At 32.9% G+C, this 18,835-nt stretch overlaps 1 protein-coding gene across 4 annotated transcripts in view; it reads right to left on the bottom strand.

Annotated features, from left to right (window-relative positions):
- NUBPL (NUBP iron-sulfur cluster assembly factor, mitochondrial) overlaps positions 1-18,835 on the bottom strand; it is a 242,682-nt gene that overhangs the window by 92,136 nt on the left and 131,711 nt on the right. For all 4 annotated transcript variants that reach the window (XM_072962887.1, XM_072962888.1, XM_072962889.1 and 1 more), the window contains 2 exons: positions 12,082-12,121; positions 11,901-11,991 (listed from right to left, as the gene is read on the bottom strand). In XM_072962887.1, coding sequence (XP_072818988.1) covers positions 11,901-11,991; positions 12,082-12,121 — 131 coding nt within the window. The remainder of the gene's footprint in view (positions 1-11,900; positions 11,992-12,081; positions 12,122-18,835) is intronic.

The raw sequence follows: 18,835 nt of genomic DNA, 5'->3' as shown, positions 1-18,835 counted from the left end.
AGTGAAAAGTACTAGATGTTTATCCCTTTAATTATTTTAAAGTCAAAATGGAAAATAGAAGAAAATTGTATCCAAAATCAGGAGAATAAAAAGGGAAACATACTGATAAATCCAGTACTCAAAATGACATTCTAGCATTTACATGCCTGTTTTCTTAATTGATCATGAAGCTTAACTTCTATTTTTATGGATTGACATCCTTTTTTGCAATGCGTCACAAAATGCATTCATGAATGTATAACATTTATTCTTCAATCTCTTCCCTTCCTTTTAGCAGATGAGGTTAAAAGGAGATAGGGTGAAATTATGCAGATAAATTACTCGCCATTGGCAAGCTCCAACCAAGAGACTCCCTCTACAATTGCTTCTGTATCCAGAAAAATAAGTTATCCTTCAGAAGAAGCTGTAGACGTTCGTAAAAGAAGTTGACAAATCATATTCTTTCACCAAATTACAAAGAATGATCTGGGTAGGGCTTCCCATCCTAATATAATTCTTTGCCTCATCTCCCACTCTAATGCTTACACCACTTCAATTATTCATATCTGCCACTTATGGCTAAATAATGTTCCCTTGATAATACTTTAATACTTTTATTCTCAAACAACTCAGCTTTAATCCACCACCATGACTACCTTCTCCCAACCTGACTCATACTCACTCGTGTCTTATGAAAAATCATTTTCAGTAAAGGCTACCAGATTTAGCAAATAAAAGTAGAGAACACTAACTTAGTTAAGTGTGAGTATCAGATACACAACAAATACTTTTTTAGCCTATGTCCCAAGTAATATTTGGGACATATCCACACCGAGAAATGATTCACTGTGTATCTCATATTCAAACTTAACTAGGTATATCTTGCATTTTATCTGGCAACCCTATTACCACTCCACTGAGAGATACCTTGATCCTTGACTTTTTTTTCACTTTAATAGAAACCTGCCTTTCCTCAACAATAACGTTTCCAAATTCCATCTATTAAAAAAAAGAAAAGCCTAACTGTTCTACTGTCCCTCCTTCCCAGAACAAAATCCATTTATCTGTCACTTTTTATACCTGTTCCTCCCAAGCTACTGAATCACTTCTTCCCTGTAACAGATGATTTTCAATTATGTGATGCCCCCAATTTTACATAGCCTCCTAATCCTTCCTGACTGCCTGTCTTCGAAGAAACCAGGCTGCGAATCCAATGTTTTGTTCATTAAATGTTTGTTTTTTCCTTTTGGCGTTTCTGCCATGCCAATCCTGGATCCAAAACTAAAAAGTAATGATATTTAGCATCCAGTGGGCCTTTGCTACCACACAAGGATCATTCATCTCTCTACCTCTTTTTTCCCTTCTGAAAGCAGTTAAAAAGCACTGCCTCTGGACCATCACATGCCTAACCTTGATTTCAGAACTACCAGCATTAGTTAGACTGGTCTGGGATAATCTATTGAAAATGCAAACTCTTTGGCCTTCCCTTGGACCTACTGAAGGAAAATATTCAGGTAGGAGAGTGGAACAAAAAGGCCATAAATTAGAATTTTCAACTAGCTCCCCAGATAATTTTTATGAATACTGAAATGTGTGAACCAAATTTGCCCTATTGAGTAAACTTACCTTTGCTTCTTCCACTGAGAAAATCAAGGAAATAACAATTTTTGTTAACCTCTTTTTAGTGCCAGGTATGATGGGGTTCCCTCATCTGTTCTTTCCATTCTACTCACCAAACTTGGAACCACAGACTTATTTTCCAAAAGTATTCATAACCTTTTCATCCCATTCCCTTTTGCTTCTTCCATAATATTCCTTTTTTCAATAATCCTCTCATTTTCTAGAATCTTCAGTCCCTCTTCACTGTGTTCTACACTTTCGAAAAGGTTTGGCTGTCCCTTTTGGAAGCAAATGAAAAGGGTTTTAATTTGATACCATTCTTCCTTAAGCGTTCATCCTATTTTCCTTTCCTTCTCCCCCACCCTTGAATGGCCTATTTTATCTAATAGCAAAAACATACGTCCACCTCCAAGGTCATGTTATAAATCCATCCTTAAACCCCTATAATGTAACTTTTTCCATTCACTCTTCTACTAAAGGATCACAAATGGCCACCCACCATCTACTATTTCCTTGCCCTTTTTCAATCCTTATTCTCAGTGACCTATCATTCTTAAAACTCTGCAAACCAATGGTTCCTAAACTTGTCTACACACTGGAATCAGCAGGAAAGCTTCAAAATGCTGAAGCCTAGGCCACACACCAAGGGTTCATGATTTAATGTGTCTGGAGTGTGATTTGAAACTCAAAATTTTTTAAAGATCCCCAGATGATTCTAATATGCAGATATGTTGGAAACCCACAGCTGCGAACACTTGATCTTCATGACATTAGTATCCTTAGTTCTTTACCTGCCTGAACACCTTCTTTTCTTCTTTACAGACGCTTTTTCCTCTCACACAAACACCCACCCCAAACCAGGAACACTAACCAAAGAGAAGTCTTCAACCCACTACTCTTTTCTCACTATAATTAATATAATTCAAGCCATGAAAGTAGAAAAGGTGTCTCGGGGGAATGATGGTGATGATGAAAATAAAGATGATACCTAATACCAACAAATCTAATACCCTACTGATTATAGGATATATCGTTATTTTATGCGGCACTAAAAGAAAAACAAAACACCTAAGATAAGGAGTCTAATAGAAGAAATCTACATAAAGCTGGGACTCCAAAAGACTAAACTCTCTTAAACTACAGGTAAACAAATTATAAATCCTCAATTTAGAAATGAGTTTCAAGGAGATGTGTGTCAATCTAGGCCCTGGCAGAAGGCAGAAAAACACCACCTTGAGAAGATGAACCACAAATTGATATCCGTGGAGCTTTCCAATCTGAATGCTTACCACCAGAGTGGTCCCAAAAACTTCTAATAGAGAACTCTGTTTAAAGTTGCCTCAGGTTCAAAGTGCCCCAGGTGAGTGGAGAAGTAAGATAAAACATCTCTGAATAAAACAGACTTTAAGCCATGGCATGGATAAAGGAATTTTAAGAATCCATTACTTGTAAGATGCTTCATGATTAGAGAAATGTTAAAATACGGGGAAAAAAATCTAATTTGTAGTAAGATTAATAAAATTCAATAATAACAGGGCACATTTATTTATATGACACTTACTATGCTTTTTAAGCATATTACACATATTAACTCATTTAATCTTCACAATGAGGTACACACCATTAACTTAACTGTAGAGGTAAGGAAAATAAGGCCAGCGAGGTTTTTGCCCAAGATCATGCAGCTGTTAGATGTGCAGTAGGGTCTGGACTCAGGCAGATGTGGCTCCACAGTCCATTCCCGTAGCTACTGAGCTATGGACATAATTCTGGAGAACATCAATATTTAAGGGATAGGCAGAGAAAAAGAATGAAGATATAAAGGAAATTAAGAAAGCTGCCAGAGAAAAAAGACACAGTGCCCACAGGGAAACAATTACTGAAATGAGGGCAGATTTCTGGTTGGAAATAATGAAAGGGACAGAACACAGTGGAACAGCATCTTTTAAAAGTTGAAGGAAAAAATGCCAACACAGAATTCTACATGCAGTGAAAATACAAAGGGAAAGGAAATACACTTCTAATAAACAAAAGTTAAGAAAACTATTCATCAGTAGGCCCACACCACAAAAAAAGACTAAACAAGTTCTTCAGGATAAAGAAAAATGACAGATGAAACTCAGATCTAAGGAAATGAAAAGCACAGAAATAGCAAATTTATGGGTAAATATTTAAGACTACTTTCTTAATTTCTTTAAAAGATGACTAAAGAAATTTATAACACTGTATTATGAGATTTAATCATATTTAAAATATATCACAGCAACATATAAAGGATGGGAGGTGGTAAATGGAACAATATTGTTATAAGCTAATTAACCTCATGTAAAGTAGTACAATATAAACCTTAAAAAGGCTGAAAAGTTAAGAAAGCATATTATAATCCTTAAAACAGCCATAGAACAGTAACAGGAAGAGGTTTAGCTTAAAAGCCAATAAAGGAATTAAAATGGAATTCAAGAAATATTTTATTTATCCAAAAGAATACAGGAAAAGAAAAGCAGAGGAAGAAAAATTAGGTGGAACAAATGAGAAAAAAGTCAAAATGGCAGACTTACACCCAACTATATAAATAATTACAGTAAGTGTAAATGGATTAAGCACTCCAAATACAAGGCAAAGATTATTAGACTTCAGACTGGGTAAAATAGCAAGAGACAACTAAATGTTGTCTACAAAAGATCCACCTTAAATATTATGAAATAGAAGGTTTAAAGTAAAAGAATAAGAAAGATATTCCCTGGAAATGGTATGCACAAGAAAACTAATGTGGCTATATTAGTATCAGATAAAGTAGACTTTAAAATGAGAGTTTACAAGAGACAAAGAGGAACATTTCATAATATTATAAAGGTCAATTCACCAAGGCATAACAATTCTAAACAGGTGGTTAGAGCTTCAAAAAATGAAGCAAAAACGAGAATAAAGGGAGAAATTAACAAATCCACAATCACAGTTGGAGATTCCAACACTCCCAGTAATTGACAGAATAACTAGACCAAAATAAAAAAAAATCAACAAAGATATAAAAGACTTGAACAACACTGTCAACCCAACCTAAGTGATACTTATACCACAAAACTGCAAAATACACATTCTGTCTAAAAGCACATGGAATAATCACAAAGACAGATCATATGTTGATAGATAAAATAAGTCTAAAAAATTTGTAAAAGACTGACATCTTACAGAGTAAATTCGCTAACCACAACAAAATTGCACTGGAAATCAATGCCATTGAGTTATTAGGAAGATTCCCTAGTGTTTAGAAATTAAACAACACAAGTATCCACAGGCAAAAGAAAAGGAAATCAGAAATTATTTTGAATTGAATGACAATGAAAACACAACATGTCAGAATTTGCAGGATTTTAAGCAATGACTAGAGATAAATTTACAGCCATAACTATTTATATTAAAAAAATGAGAAATGTTTAAAATCAATTATTTAGGTTTCTACCTTAAGCAGCTAGAAAAAGAAGACCAAATTAGGCCTGAAATAAATAAAAGGAAGAAAATAAAAGAGAAGAAAACAATGAAATAAGAAACATAAAATAGAGAAAATTTAAAAGGCCAAAAGTTGATCCTTTGGGAAAAAAAAAAATCAAAAAAATTGATAAACGCCCTAGCAAAAAAAATCAAAGACTAAAAGAGAGAAAAAACAAATTACCAATATTAGAAATACAGAGGGAACACTGCTACATCCTGTATCCTACTTGAAAGGTAATAAGGCAATATTATGAACAAACTTCATGTATATATTCTACAAACTGGGTAAAATGAACAAATTCCTGTAAAAACCAACAAAACTGAAATAAGATGAAATTAAAGATGTGAATAGAATTAGTCCTCAGAAATGTTCTCCCCACCCATGGGGAGGGGAAAAAAACCACTCCAGCACTAGGTTTCTTTGGCAAATTCCATCAAATACAAACTTTAAACCGAAGCTACTAATCTTACATAAACTCTTTCACAAAACAGAAGAGGAGATTCCAAACTTACTTTATGAAGCCAAGATAGCTGTCATACAATACCTATAAAAGATATTGCAGGAAAAACAATTTAGAAACCAATATTCTTTATAAATATTGATCTAAAACTCCTTAATAAAATACTGGCTAACTGAATCCAACAATATATTAAAAGTAATTAAACTATTATCTATTGTCGTTAAAAATCATGACCAAGAAAAATTTATCTCAAGAATGTAAGTTTCATCTAATATCAGAAAATCAATCAATGTAAATCACCACATTAATAGAATAAAGGAGAAAAACCACATGATCATTTCAATAAATGAAGAAAAGAAGCATCTAAAAGAGTTCAATGCCCATGCAGGATAAAACTTCTCAGCAAACAAACAGGAAAGAACTTCCTCAACCTGACAGAAAACATCAATAAAAACATAAAGTTATCATCTTTCTTAATTGATGAAATATTTACTGTTAATGTCACCACATATAACTTATTTCCCTTTTACTGTACAGCTTGGTAAAGAGAATAAATATCACCAAATAAGGGGGAAAAAACAAATCTGGATGAAGACTAGGATGTCTGCTTTTCCTGTTCAACTGGAAGTACTGGCCAGTGCAATAAGAAGACATGAAAATGAAATGAAAGGCATAGATTGGAAAGAAAGAAATGCTCTTTTACTTAAAAACAACATAACCACGTGAATACAAGGTACCAAGAAAGCTACTAAATAACTATTCAAAAACAGAAATTTGGAAAAGTCATGAATACAAGGTTAATATACAAAAATCAATAATATATATTCTATGTGATAACTGTAAACAATTTGAAATTAAATGCAAAAAATAATTCTATTTACAATATCATCAAAGAACATAAAACACTTAGGATAAATCCAACAAATGAATTACAAGACCTATTCACTGAAAACTACATATTACTCAAGAAATTAAAGAAAATCTACATAAATGTAGAAACATATCATGTCCATGGATTAGAACACTCAATGTTATCAGGATCTCAATTCAACCAAAACTAATCTATACTGATAGTTGAATACTATCCCAATGAAAATACCAACATGCTTTTCTACATAAACTGACAAGTTGAATCTAAAATTTATATAGAAATGTAAAAGAACCTAGAATAGTCAAAACAATCTTAAGAAAGAACAAAGTTGGAGGACGTGCACTTTCTGATATTAATCAAGCTACAATCAAGACAGTATGGTTTTTACTGTAAGGATTAAACTATCAATGGAACATAACACAGTGTTCAGAGATAGACCCATATCCATATGCTCAGCTGATTTTTGTCTAATGTATCAAGTCAATTCAATGGGGAAAGGGAAGTCTTTCAAACAAACAGTGCTAGAACAATTAGATAAACTATTATAATATATGTTTTCCAACATCACCAAGCAATTAACTCAATTCTGACACTATCTACTTGGAGACAGCATCAGATTCCACACGTTAAGGACTGCACCTACTTCCGATGCCAATCACAAGTCCAGGTTGTTACATGTGCTTCTGGATTGGCTGGCTCTAAATCAGAGGTTACCATGACTCCCTCCTCAGGTTTAATTACAAACATACCTCATTTTATCGCACTTCACAGATAGGTGTTTTTACAAATTGAAGGTTAGAGGCAACCCTGCACCAAGCAAGTCTATCAGGGCCATTTTTCCAAGTGAGCATTTGCTCGCTTTGTGTTTCTGTGTCACATTTTGGTAATCCTTGCAATATTTCAAACTTTTTCATTATTATTTTATTTGTTATTGTGATCTGTGATCACTGATCTTTGATGCTACTATTGAAAAAAGATTATGGCCTGCTGAAGGTTCAGATGATGGCTAACATTTTTTAGCAATAAAGTATTTTTTAATTAAGGTATGTATATTTTTTTAGGCACAATGCTATTGCACACTTAATAGACTACAGTATAATGTAAACATAGCTCTTATGTGCACTGGGAAACAAAAAAAAGTTCTTGTGACTGCTTTATTGTGATATTCGCTTCATTGCAGTGGTCTGGAACCAAACCAGCAATATCTCTGAGGCAAGCCTATAATTTTACTAGAGGAGCTCACATAGCTCAGTGAAATATTTACTTACATTTATCAGTTTATTATAAAGGGTATTATAAAGGATACAGATGAACAGCCAGATGAAAAGTATAAGGCAAGAGCCCTGAGCCCCCCCCTTAGTCACCTTAGGGTCCCACCCTAAGTCACCTCAGTAGCATGAACTGGCAGGTGTGCTCAAAAGGGGATTCTTTACGAATGCAAAGGATAATCCTATCACTCAGGAAATTCCAGTGTTTTAGGAGCTTTCTGCCAGGACCCACAAAGGACAAATATATTTATTATGCCATAACTATGAAAAAACATAAACCTTGATCATTATCTTACTTCAGACACAAAAATTAATTCAAGATGTACAAGCCAGACCTATAAAGCTTTGAGATAAAAATACATGAGAACATCTTTGCAACCTTGGGGTAGACAGGCAAAAATTTCCTAGAGAGGACCCAAAAAGCACTAAGCATTAAAAAAAATTTTTTTTCAGAAATCGGGTTTCATGAAAATTTAAATCTTCAGCTCATCAAAAGGCAAGTCACAGACTGGGAGAAATATTCCCAATACATGTATCCGACAATGGACTCACAGCCAGAATATATTAAAACTCTCACAACTCAATTACAAGAGGGGAAATGAGCCAAAAAAATGAGCAAAAGACCTGAACATACACTTCACAAAAGAAGATACAGCAATATCTAACATGCACATGAAAGGGGCTCGACATCACAGACCAACAGAGAAGCACAAATTAAAACCATCAGAAGATACCATTTTACACCCACTAGTGAAGAAACTGACAACAGGAAACGTCAACAAAGATGAGAAGCAACTAGAAATCTTATGAACACTTGTACAAGAATTTATAGCAGCCTTATTCATAACAGCCCCAAACAGGAGACTACCCACATGTCCATCAATAGAAGATTAGGTTAAAAATATTGGGTTGTATTTATGCAGAGGAATACGAATCAGCAATAAAAAGGGATCAATTACTGATACATGCAACAAGAATGACCTTAAAAGCATTAGGCTAAGAGGAAGAAACCAGATATGATAGGCTCCATACTGTAGGGTTCCCTTTATATGAAATGTAAGAACATGCAAAACACTTTTATGGTGATAGAAGTCACAACAACAATGGCTCATGAGTGTGGGACTGAATACAAGGGAGCCCAGGGAAACTTCTAGGGGACAGAAATGTTCTGTCTTGAGTGTGGTTATATAGTTACATGTGTTTATCAAAAATCACTGAATTTCACATAAGATGTGTGCATTCCATTACATTTATAAGTTTAATGCAATAGAATATTATAAAGGAGAGGGAAGAAAACTTTAAACCAGATTCCAGTTCAAGGTTACAGACTGACCACAAGTATTTATCTTCTCCCCATAAAATAGTAACTGGAAAGGGACATGAGAAGAGCTTCTGGAACATTTGGTATTCTAATTATCTATTTCTCTTGTCCTAAATGATGATTATTAAATATTTTTATTTTGGAATAATTCATCAACCTGTACACTTACGATCTGTACACTCGTCTGTATATACATATATATATATATATGTTATACGCAAAATTTCTTAATCAGCCAATGAATTAGTACCTCCACAATCCACTACTATACAGAGCATCTACCCAGCTACTAAATTTTTACAAAGGATGTTAAACTTAACAAATGCTAGTCTGCTTTCTAAAGCAAAACAAAAACAAAACACTCCTCAATTAGTAGCTCAGATGATTAGCACTGGTCGCAGTATGATCTGAAAATATCAGCTTTGAGCTCCTACTAAAATGCACAAATGATACAGTGACTTTACAAGAGACTGTAAGGCATGCAGTCCAATATCCTAATATCCTAAAGGATGCTCTAGGTATCCTCTAAGCATCCCAATAAAATAAGTTACGGATCCATTTTCTCACCCCTGATAAGCATTCTGATAGTATGTTTGCTAAAAATGTATCTTCAGCACTTATCAGAATAAACTGTGACTTTTATACGATTTATGTATCAGAGAGCCAAATCTCTAAATATCTGCAAGTCCTCTGCCAGACAACCAAGTTCTCTAAATATTTTTTAAGCTGAGCATTTTATAAATTTTGAGAAGAACGATGAATAAAATCAGATGACTGAAATGTTGAGAGCGTGGCTAAACTCAGAAATCAAAAATGTATAAGGCCAGCAATTAACACAGTTATTCTACATTCTCCAGCAGTATTCAGCAGTAGATAAAAGAGGCTGGGTTATGGTGGGACACTGAGAATAGGGATTTGGGATTCTGCCCTCTCCTCCCTTCCCCAACAACCCACAAAATAAAATAATAATATACTCAGCTTCCTTCAGACTTTTGATCCTCTCACCTCTAGTCTCAAAAAGCGTTCTTGTAAAAGCAAGCACTAAATCTAAGTGTGAGCTTCAGGTGCAATCGTTTTGCAGCCTAATTATTTACACCGTCAGGTTTAATCCCACTTATTCTGTGGGAAACTCCCTTTGCCTCTCTCCTGAGAGCAGGTACACGTTTGCTCTCTCTCTTCCACCCTCAGGGGTTCATTTGCAGAGATGCTTTTGTCACCTATTGGAATCTGAGATTTAAAAGGGTTTCTGAAGATTGTACTGTGTAGCACAGGGAAATACATACAGGATCTTGTGGTGGCTCACAGCGAAAGAGAATGTGACAATGAATGTATGTATGTTCATGTATAACTGAAAAATTGTGCTCCTCACTGGAATTTGACACAACATTGTAAAATGACTATAACTCAATAAAAAAATGTTAAAAAATAAAAACTAAAAAATAAATAAAATGAGAAAAAAAGGGGGGGGGTTCTGAGATTTAAAAAGGACAGAAAAGAGAGAATGTACACACCCCTTGCTGGGAATGGGCTATGGGGATCCTTCATCCCTGCACTGGGAACACCAATCCTTGGCCTGGACTTCTGTGTCTCTTCTCACTGACTTGGATCTCTGATCACTGTGGAAAGCAGAAATACTTCCATCTTCTTGTAGCCATCAATAAAGCCTTAGGAGGAATTCTGAATCATTTTCTGTTGAGAATTACAACACTAATAATGTAGCTGGGAAATATTAATTCTAAAATCAGAATTCTCTTTTTGGTGTTTCCAAATTTCCATTGACTCTAACTTTAATTACAAACTGAATAAAAATTGTTTTAGAATTTCCTTTAAAAAAAACTTAAAAGAGACTGGGTTAATCCACACAAATAAGGTCAAGCACACAAAGGAATTGGTATGGATCGGGTGTTGGGTGGGAGTATAACTGAAATAACCAACTATGGCATCTAAGTGTAAAAGAGGAAGAAATGCAGCCAAGAGATTTAAATATGCTAGGAAAACAGGGGGATTCTGGGATCAAAGATCAAAGAGCACATTTATCAGAGCTCAAACAACAGAAAAAAAAAAAAGAAGATGTTACAATGAAAAGAGAAGAGTTCCAGAGTTTAAGACATGTTTCATCTACTTACTTTCACAACTGGAAATGGATATAGGAACAGCTATTATTAGAACTGTCAACCTATAGAATGGTGCCTGACCCAAAGTAAAACATGAATAAATAAGGGATAATTGCTGTTAAGTCAGAAGAGAAAATCTAAAGTACTTGTAACATTTACCTATAACATAATTAACTATTAATTTACAGCTACTAAGAAAAAAATAAAATTTATTCCTATAAATAACATATAGCCCATCTGATATTTTTAGATTATCCAATCAACTGTTCTCTTCCTTGAGGATAAATTAAAGTTGATTGGACAGATATTATGTATGCAAATATATGGCCATATGTACTCAGGGTAAAATAAAATTTCATTTTGTTCTGAAGCAATTTGAAATCATCAGCTCTATAGTTTTAAAACATTTTTCTACATCTGAGGTATTTCTATACCCCCCGTATAACTCAATATTGGTCACAATGAGATTAACCACAGATCTAAATAAGGCAGATTACTTATAAAACAGATTTCCTTGTCTTACTGCAGGTTCAAAACAGAAACAGACCAATATAAAATAAGACATTAGATTTTAGGATTTTAAGGAATGGGAAAGATTAAATCATGTGACAGTGAAATCTGGTCTTGGCACCACATTACCTATTATAAATTCAGCCTATCAACTGGATTCTTTTGCAAAACATCTCAAACCTGACTGCAAATTTAATGACTCTCCAATCAGCAAATACTAACAACAGTGTGCCAATAATAAATTGATACTTAATGCAATTTTCTTACCTGCCTCAACAGTTTCTCAATGGCTGACATTACCATCAGGCCTCTCCAAACAACCGGTGCAGTCTCTTCAACTAGAAAGCCCATGGACATACTGCAACAGTAAACCAAAAACACAACTAACTTACATAAGTTAATCAATTTTATTCTGAAAAGTAACATAAAGTAAAAAAGCTATGCTCACCAAGCAATGCCATAATTCAAAAGAGGCCGCATTAAGTTGTCTGAAATAAGAAAAAAACATCTTTTAGAATAGTAAGTCATTATACATAAACATACTGATTTGTTTTCTTATCAGTATCAAATTAAAAATATAAATAAGCTGCTCATACTGTACTTAAAAAATTTGAAAAATATAAAAATCCAAAAAGTAGCAAAGCTCTATTTTGTATCTTAACATAACGAATGCCAAGTATGAAAAACCTAGAACAAGCATCATATTCAATGGTAAAAGACTGAACATTTTGCTTTAGGATTAGGGATAAGACAAGGATGCCCACTTTTGCCACTTCTATTCAACATATTACTTAAAGTTATAGCCAGAGCAATGAAGCAATAAAAAGAAAACAGCACCTGAATTGTAAAGGGAAAAGTAAAGCTTTCTTTTTTCACAGATGTTATAATCTTATATACAGAAAACCCTGAAGATTCCACCAAAAAAAAAAAAAAAACTATTAGAGCTACTAAACAAATTAGGTAGAATAGCAAGATCAAAGTCAAAATGCAAAAATCAGTTGTATTTTTATACACTAACAATGAATAATGAGAAAGGGAAATTATGAAAATTCCATTTATAAACAGCATCAGAAAGAAACAAATACTTCGAAATGAACTTAACTTGTACAGTGAAAACTACAAAACAATGCTGAAAAAATTAAGGAAGACATAAATAAATAAAAATACATCCTATGTTCATTAACTAGAAAACTTAATATTGTTAAGATGTCAATACCACCCAAAGCAATCTACAGATTCAATGCAATCCCTATCAAAATGCTGATAACACTTTTTGCAAAAATCCAACCTAAAATTCACATGGAATCTGAAGGGATTCCAAATATGTAAATCAGTCTTGAAAAAGGACACAGCTTGAGGACTCATACTTCCTTATTTCAAAGCTTACTACAAAGCTACAGCAATCAAACAGTATGGTATTGGCATAAGGGCAGACATATAGACCAATGGAATAGAGTAGAAGGCCCAGAAATAAACCCTCAAATAAATAATTAAATGATTTTTCACAGAGAGGCCAAGATCATTGGATGGGGAAATACTGGAAAAACTGGATATCTACTTGCAAAAGAATGAAGCTGGACACTTATCTAACATTACAGACAAAAATTAGTTCACATGGATCAAAGGCCTAAACATACGAGCTAAAACTATAAAACCCTTAGGAGAAAGTATAGAGCAAGATCTTCATGGTATTGAATTTGGTAAGGATTTCTTGGATAGGACACCAAAGACACAGGCAGTAAAAGAAACAACAGACAAATTGGAGTCCATGAAAATTTTTTAATGCTGTGTATCAAAAGACAGTTCGTATCAACAGAGTAAATAGGCAACCCACAGAGGGAGAAAATATTTGTAAATTATGTATCTTACAAAGATTAAAACCCAGAATATGTAGAGAACTCTTAAAACTCAACAACAACCACAACAACAAAATTCAAACCATGGCAAAGAAAGTGAACAGACATCTCTCCAAGGAATGGAGAATGGCCAATAAGCACATGAAAAAATGTTCTACATCACTGATCACTAGGTAAATGTGAATCAAAATTACTATGAGGTGGAGGAGGGTATAGCTGAGTGGTAGAGTGTATGCGTAGCATGCACAAGGTCCTGGGTTCAATCCCTAGTGCTTCCATTAAATATAAATAAACAAACAAACAAACAAACCTAAAATTACTATGAGATACCACCTCATACCTATTAGGATGGCAGCAATCAAAAAAGGAAAGAAAAGGAAGAAAGAAAGAGAGAAACAAACAAACAGTTGGTGAGAATACAAACTGGAACCCTTGTGCACTGCTCGTGGGAATGTAAAATGGAAATGCTATGGAAAATAATATGGTGGTTCTTCAAAAAATTAAAAATAGAATTACCATACAAACCAGCAATTCCACTTTTTGGTATATACCCAAAAAGAATTGAAAGCAGGGTCTCAGTGTCTTGAAGAGATACTTGTACACTCGTGTTCACTGCAGCATTATTCACAATAACTAAAATGTGGAAGCAACCCAAGTGTCCATTAACAAATAAATGCATAAGCTAAATGTGATTCAGGCATCCAATAGAATATTATTCAGCCTTAAAAAGGAAGAAAATTCTGACATATACTACAACATGGAACCATGAGAATACTATGCTAAGGAAAATAAGTCACTCATGAAAAAAGAAATACTCTGTGCTTCCTCTTATATGAAATACTGAAGTAGTCAAAATCCTGGAGACAGAAAGTAGAATGGTGATTGCCAAAGGCAGGGGGAAGAGCCAATGAGGAGTTGTTATTTAATGGTTAGAGTATCCATTTTATAAGAGAAAAGGACTATGGAGATGGACAGTGGTGACGGCTGCACATTATGAATGTATTTTATACCACTGAACTATATACTTAAAAATGATTAAGATGGTAAATTTTATGTCATGGGTATTGTACCACATTAAAAAAAACCCTCTACTTTGTAATCTGAGACAAGAAATTGTATTAATCTCAAAAGGAAAACATGTACTGCTTATGCTCAATACAAAACAAACAAACTACACTTCACATAGCAAAAGGTTACTACAAAATACAGTTTCTTTTATCAAACATTCTTGCTACCATACACTACTTCTTTACCCTAACAAAGTACACTAGAATCCCTCTTACCTTAAGCAATTTAGACCAGAATTGAGCTAAAAGTTTAGGACAAAAAACATAAAAATCTAGCAGGATTACATATTAAGATTTTATCATATGTTCTTTAGGTTCTTTCTCCTCTTTAAAGAGACTGAAATTGAAAATTGTGGATAAAATATACAGGCATGGTTTATAAAAGAAATCTACTGCTGAATTCTATTAATTGGATCCCTTCTCCCCCGCCAAAAAAAAAGCTATGTCCCTTCATTAAAATTTTATTCATTAAAATATTATTGAATAAGTATGCATTTTTATGTTCCAAGCTAAAATAAAATATTTAAGTGTATATATATATATATATATATATGTATGTATATCTTTTTAATGGCTTCCTTCTTTAACTTTGACTAAACTAACAAGCTCAATCTTCCCCACAGCTAATTTGATGGCAATATTCTTTTCCAAGTAACTTTGTCAATTCTTTCCAAAGCATCAAAGTTAAATTTTCAGAGTAATAACTTTCCTCCTTTGTGCTTTGCACTATTTTCTACTTTCTATTTTCTTCAGTAACATATGCATACTGATTAAAGAATCAAGTTGTAGTATAAAATTATTACTAAATGTCAATAATCCGCCAATCCTCTCCCATTTCTTACTCCATGAAGCCAATAAAACCGACTGTTTTAATTTCACATGTTGAATTAATTTTAGGCTTATGCGAAGTTGCAAACAGAGCATACAGTTCTCATAGCCCCATCACCTAGCTTACCCTAATGTTAATATTTTATATAACAATAGTACAGTTATCACAACCAGGAAATTAATGTTGATATAACATGATTAGCTAATCTTTTGACAGTTTTTAGTTACTTCATGACACATCAAAGTATTTAGCTTTTTTTTACAAACACAGTTACACTTCCTATGCTCTCATCCTTCCAATGCAATTATATCACATTTTTATTAGATAATCATGTAAATTTTATTAATAGCTGAGCAATAAAGCACACAATATGATTATTTTTCCCTTGTTTCCTGAATTCATGCTAAGAAGATCTTTGTAGGGCATGTATGTGTTTCCTTCATTTTCTAGGTATTTATTAGCAATTGTTCCTATTTTCCAATTGTGTAAACAGCAAATATTTTAATCAAATGCACCAGGCATTTGAGTTTATCATCTTGAACAAGGCTCTGCAGGATTCTTGATAGTGCCTTGTGAATAACAGATGTTCTTATTTTTTATGTAATCAAATTAATCAATTTTTTCCTTCTTGGGTTTTGTTTAAGAACACTTTTACTTATACACTGTCATGGAGATAGTCTACTTATATTGCCTTCCAAACTTTTATAGTTTTGCATTTCACATTTAAGTCCTTAAACCACCTGAAATTAATTTCAGTGTGTGGTGTGAAGATCCATTTTTCTTTTTATTTCCATGCAGATAAAATACTGTCCCACTATAAATAATCTGCAACGCTAGCCCTGTCATAAATCAAGTTTTCATATACGTATAAGTCTGTTTCTGAACTCTCTATTCAATTCTAGTAGTTTATCTGTGTATCCTTAAACCAATACCAAACAATGTGTGTACTGCAGCTTTATAAGTCCTCCTACCTGGCAGAGCAGGTCCCCTACCTGTTCTCTCTTCACATGTGTCTTATTCATAGGCCCTCTGCTCATCTTTATAAACTGTAACTTCAACTTGGTCATCACTTTCGACAAGTGGAATTTTGACTGAATTTTCACGAGTATTGGAAGAATTGACATTTTTATTAAATTCAGTCTTCATATTTGTTTCTCCATTTACTGACATCTTTTAAATCTTTCAATAAAATTTTGGAACTTTTTTCCACATGAGATTTGTACATTTTTTGTTAGATTTGTTCCCAAGTGCCCTATATTTCTGAAGCTATTTGTATCTTTTTTGGAATTGCATTTTCTAACTATTGCTAATATACACAAATTTAATTTTCTCGTACATTAATCTCATATCTAGCTACCCTGCTAAATTCCTTTATTCATTTTAATAATTTTTCTATTTTTTTAATTCTCTATGTAAATAATGATATTTTCTGCAAATAATGACAATTTGCTTCTTTTATTCAATTCCTTATTCATGTGTGTTAGTATGTGTTTGGACTTATTTTGAAGTTAGGAGTGCCTATAAGATGTTAAATAAAAGCTGTGATACCAGATCTCCTTCTCTTATTCCTAATTTTATATGGAATGTTTTTAACAGTTCACCAGTGAGTATAATTCTTGCTATACATTTGTCAGAGATACACTGTATCAGGTTAAATAAAACTCCTTCTGAGTCTTAGTTTAAGAAGAGTTTTGATCATAAATAGCTGTTGAGTTTTATAGAATGCTTTTTCAGTATCTTTCTAAATTATCATATACTTTTTTCCTTTAATCTGCTAAAATGGCGAGTTACATTAATAATTTTTTCTAATTTTGAACCGAACTTGCTTCTTTGGATTAAACCCAATTTAATCACAATATAGTTGTTTTATACAAAGTTGAATTTGGTTTGCTAATATTTGCTTAAGATTTTTTACATAAAATAATTTGAGATACTGTCCTATAATTTTTACTTATCATTCTAGCCTTCTAAGGTTTAACTAGCCTCATATACTAAGTTGGAAGCGTTATATATTTTTCTATTCCATGAATGAGTTTGTGTAATTCATACTAGTTTCTTGAGTGTCGACTTGCTGTTTTCATGGTAATAAAATTTTTAACAATTGATACCATGTTTTTAATAAGTATGGAATAATCTAGATTTCCTATTTCTTCCTGAACCTGTTTCAGTGATACATATTTTTCCAGGAATTGCCAATTCAAGAAGATGTTCAAATGTATAGGCAAAGAGTTGTCCAAATATTTTCTCATATTTAAAACCAATGATTGCATCTGTCAAGTCCCTTTTTTATTTCCAATATATTTATACATCTTCTCTCCTCTTTTTTGAAAGTCTACCTTGACAGGCATTTATCTAATTTATTAGGGGTTTTGTTTGTTTGTTTGTTTGTTTTTGGTTCTGTTGGTCCTCTCTACTGTTTGTTTCAAGATCATTAATTTCTACTCTTAATCACTTTTTTCCTTCTCCTTTTTTTGGGTTTATTGCATTATTCTAACTTCTTAAATTAAATAGTCATCTTACTTATTTTCAGCCTTTTCTTCTTTTAAAATATAAACATTTAAGACTATTCATTTATCTCTAAATATTATTTTAGCTTTATCCCACAAGTTTTCTGTCATTATTTTTTCTTTCAACTATGAGCTCTTTAGAAATTGCTTTTAATTTCCAAATGTGAAGATGTTTTTAGTTACCATTTGTTATAAACTTCTAAATTAATTGTGCAGTAATGAGAGAATGTGGTCTGAATGATACTAATCTTTGAAATTCATTAAAATCTGCTTCATACGCTAGCACATGGTCAATTTTTACAAATATTCCAGGTATGCTTCAAAAGAATAGTCTATATATAGTTATTATATCAAGCTTATTTACAGGCAGTAATTCTTTACTTTCAGTAATACGTTTGCTTTAAAACTCTTTATGAAGTCTATTTTGTCTATCAACATTACACCCACTTTCATTTTGCCTGATTTATCTTTTCTGATTCTTTAACTTTTAATCCATGCATATTTTTATGTTTTAGGTACTTTGCTTGTAAATAGCTTTAATGTATCTAGATTTTGCTTTTTGTTTTATTTTTTTTACCATATTATTCTTTTAACTATATATAATATTAATATTCATACTGCTGATACATTTGGATTCATAGCTACTGTTCTGTCCTGTACTTTCTCTTTGCCTAAATTTTTTCAGTAGCCTTTTTTTTTATTGCGATTCTTTCCCTCATTACATTTTCCCCTCTTTTAAAATAGAAATCATTCAGTCCATTTCTATTTTTATAATGATTACCCAGGAATTTAAACAAACATTTAAAGTGTAAAGTCTATCAATACCTCTACCTTTTTTCCCTTGGAATGCTTAAAATCCAATCATTCTCCCTCTCAGGCCAATTCATATGCTACTGTTGTCCTAAATTTTAATTCTGTCTTGGAAAATTCTCAACCACTATTT

Source organism: Vicugna pacos, chromosome 6 (genome assembly GCF_048564905.1).
Source record: "Vicugna pacos chromosome 6, VicPac4, whole genome shotgun sequence".
NCBI lineage: Eukaryota > Metazoa > Chordata > Mammalia > Artiodactyla > Camelidae > Vicugna > Vicugna pacos.
The sequence above is the reverse complement of the archived record's forward strand: the minus strand, read 5'-3'. Positions and strand labels throughout refer to the sequence as shown.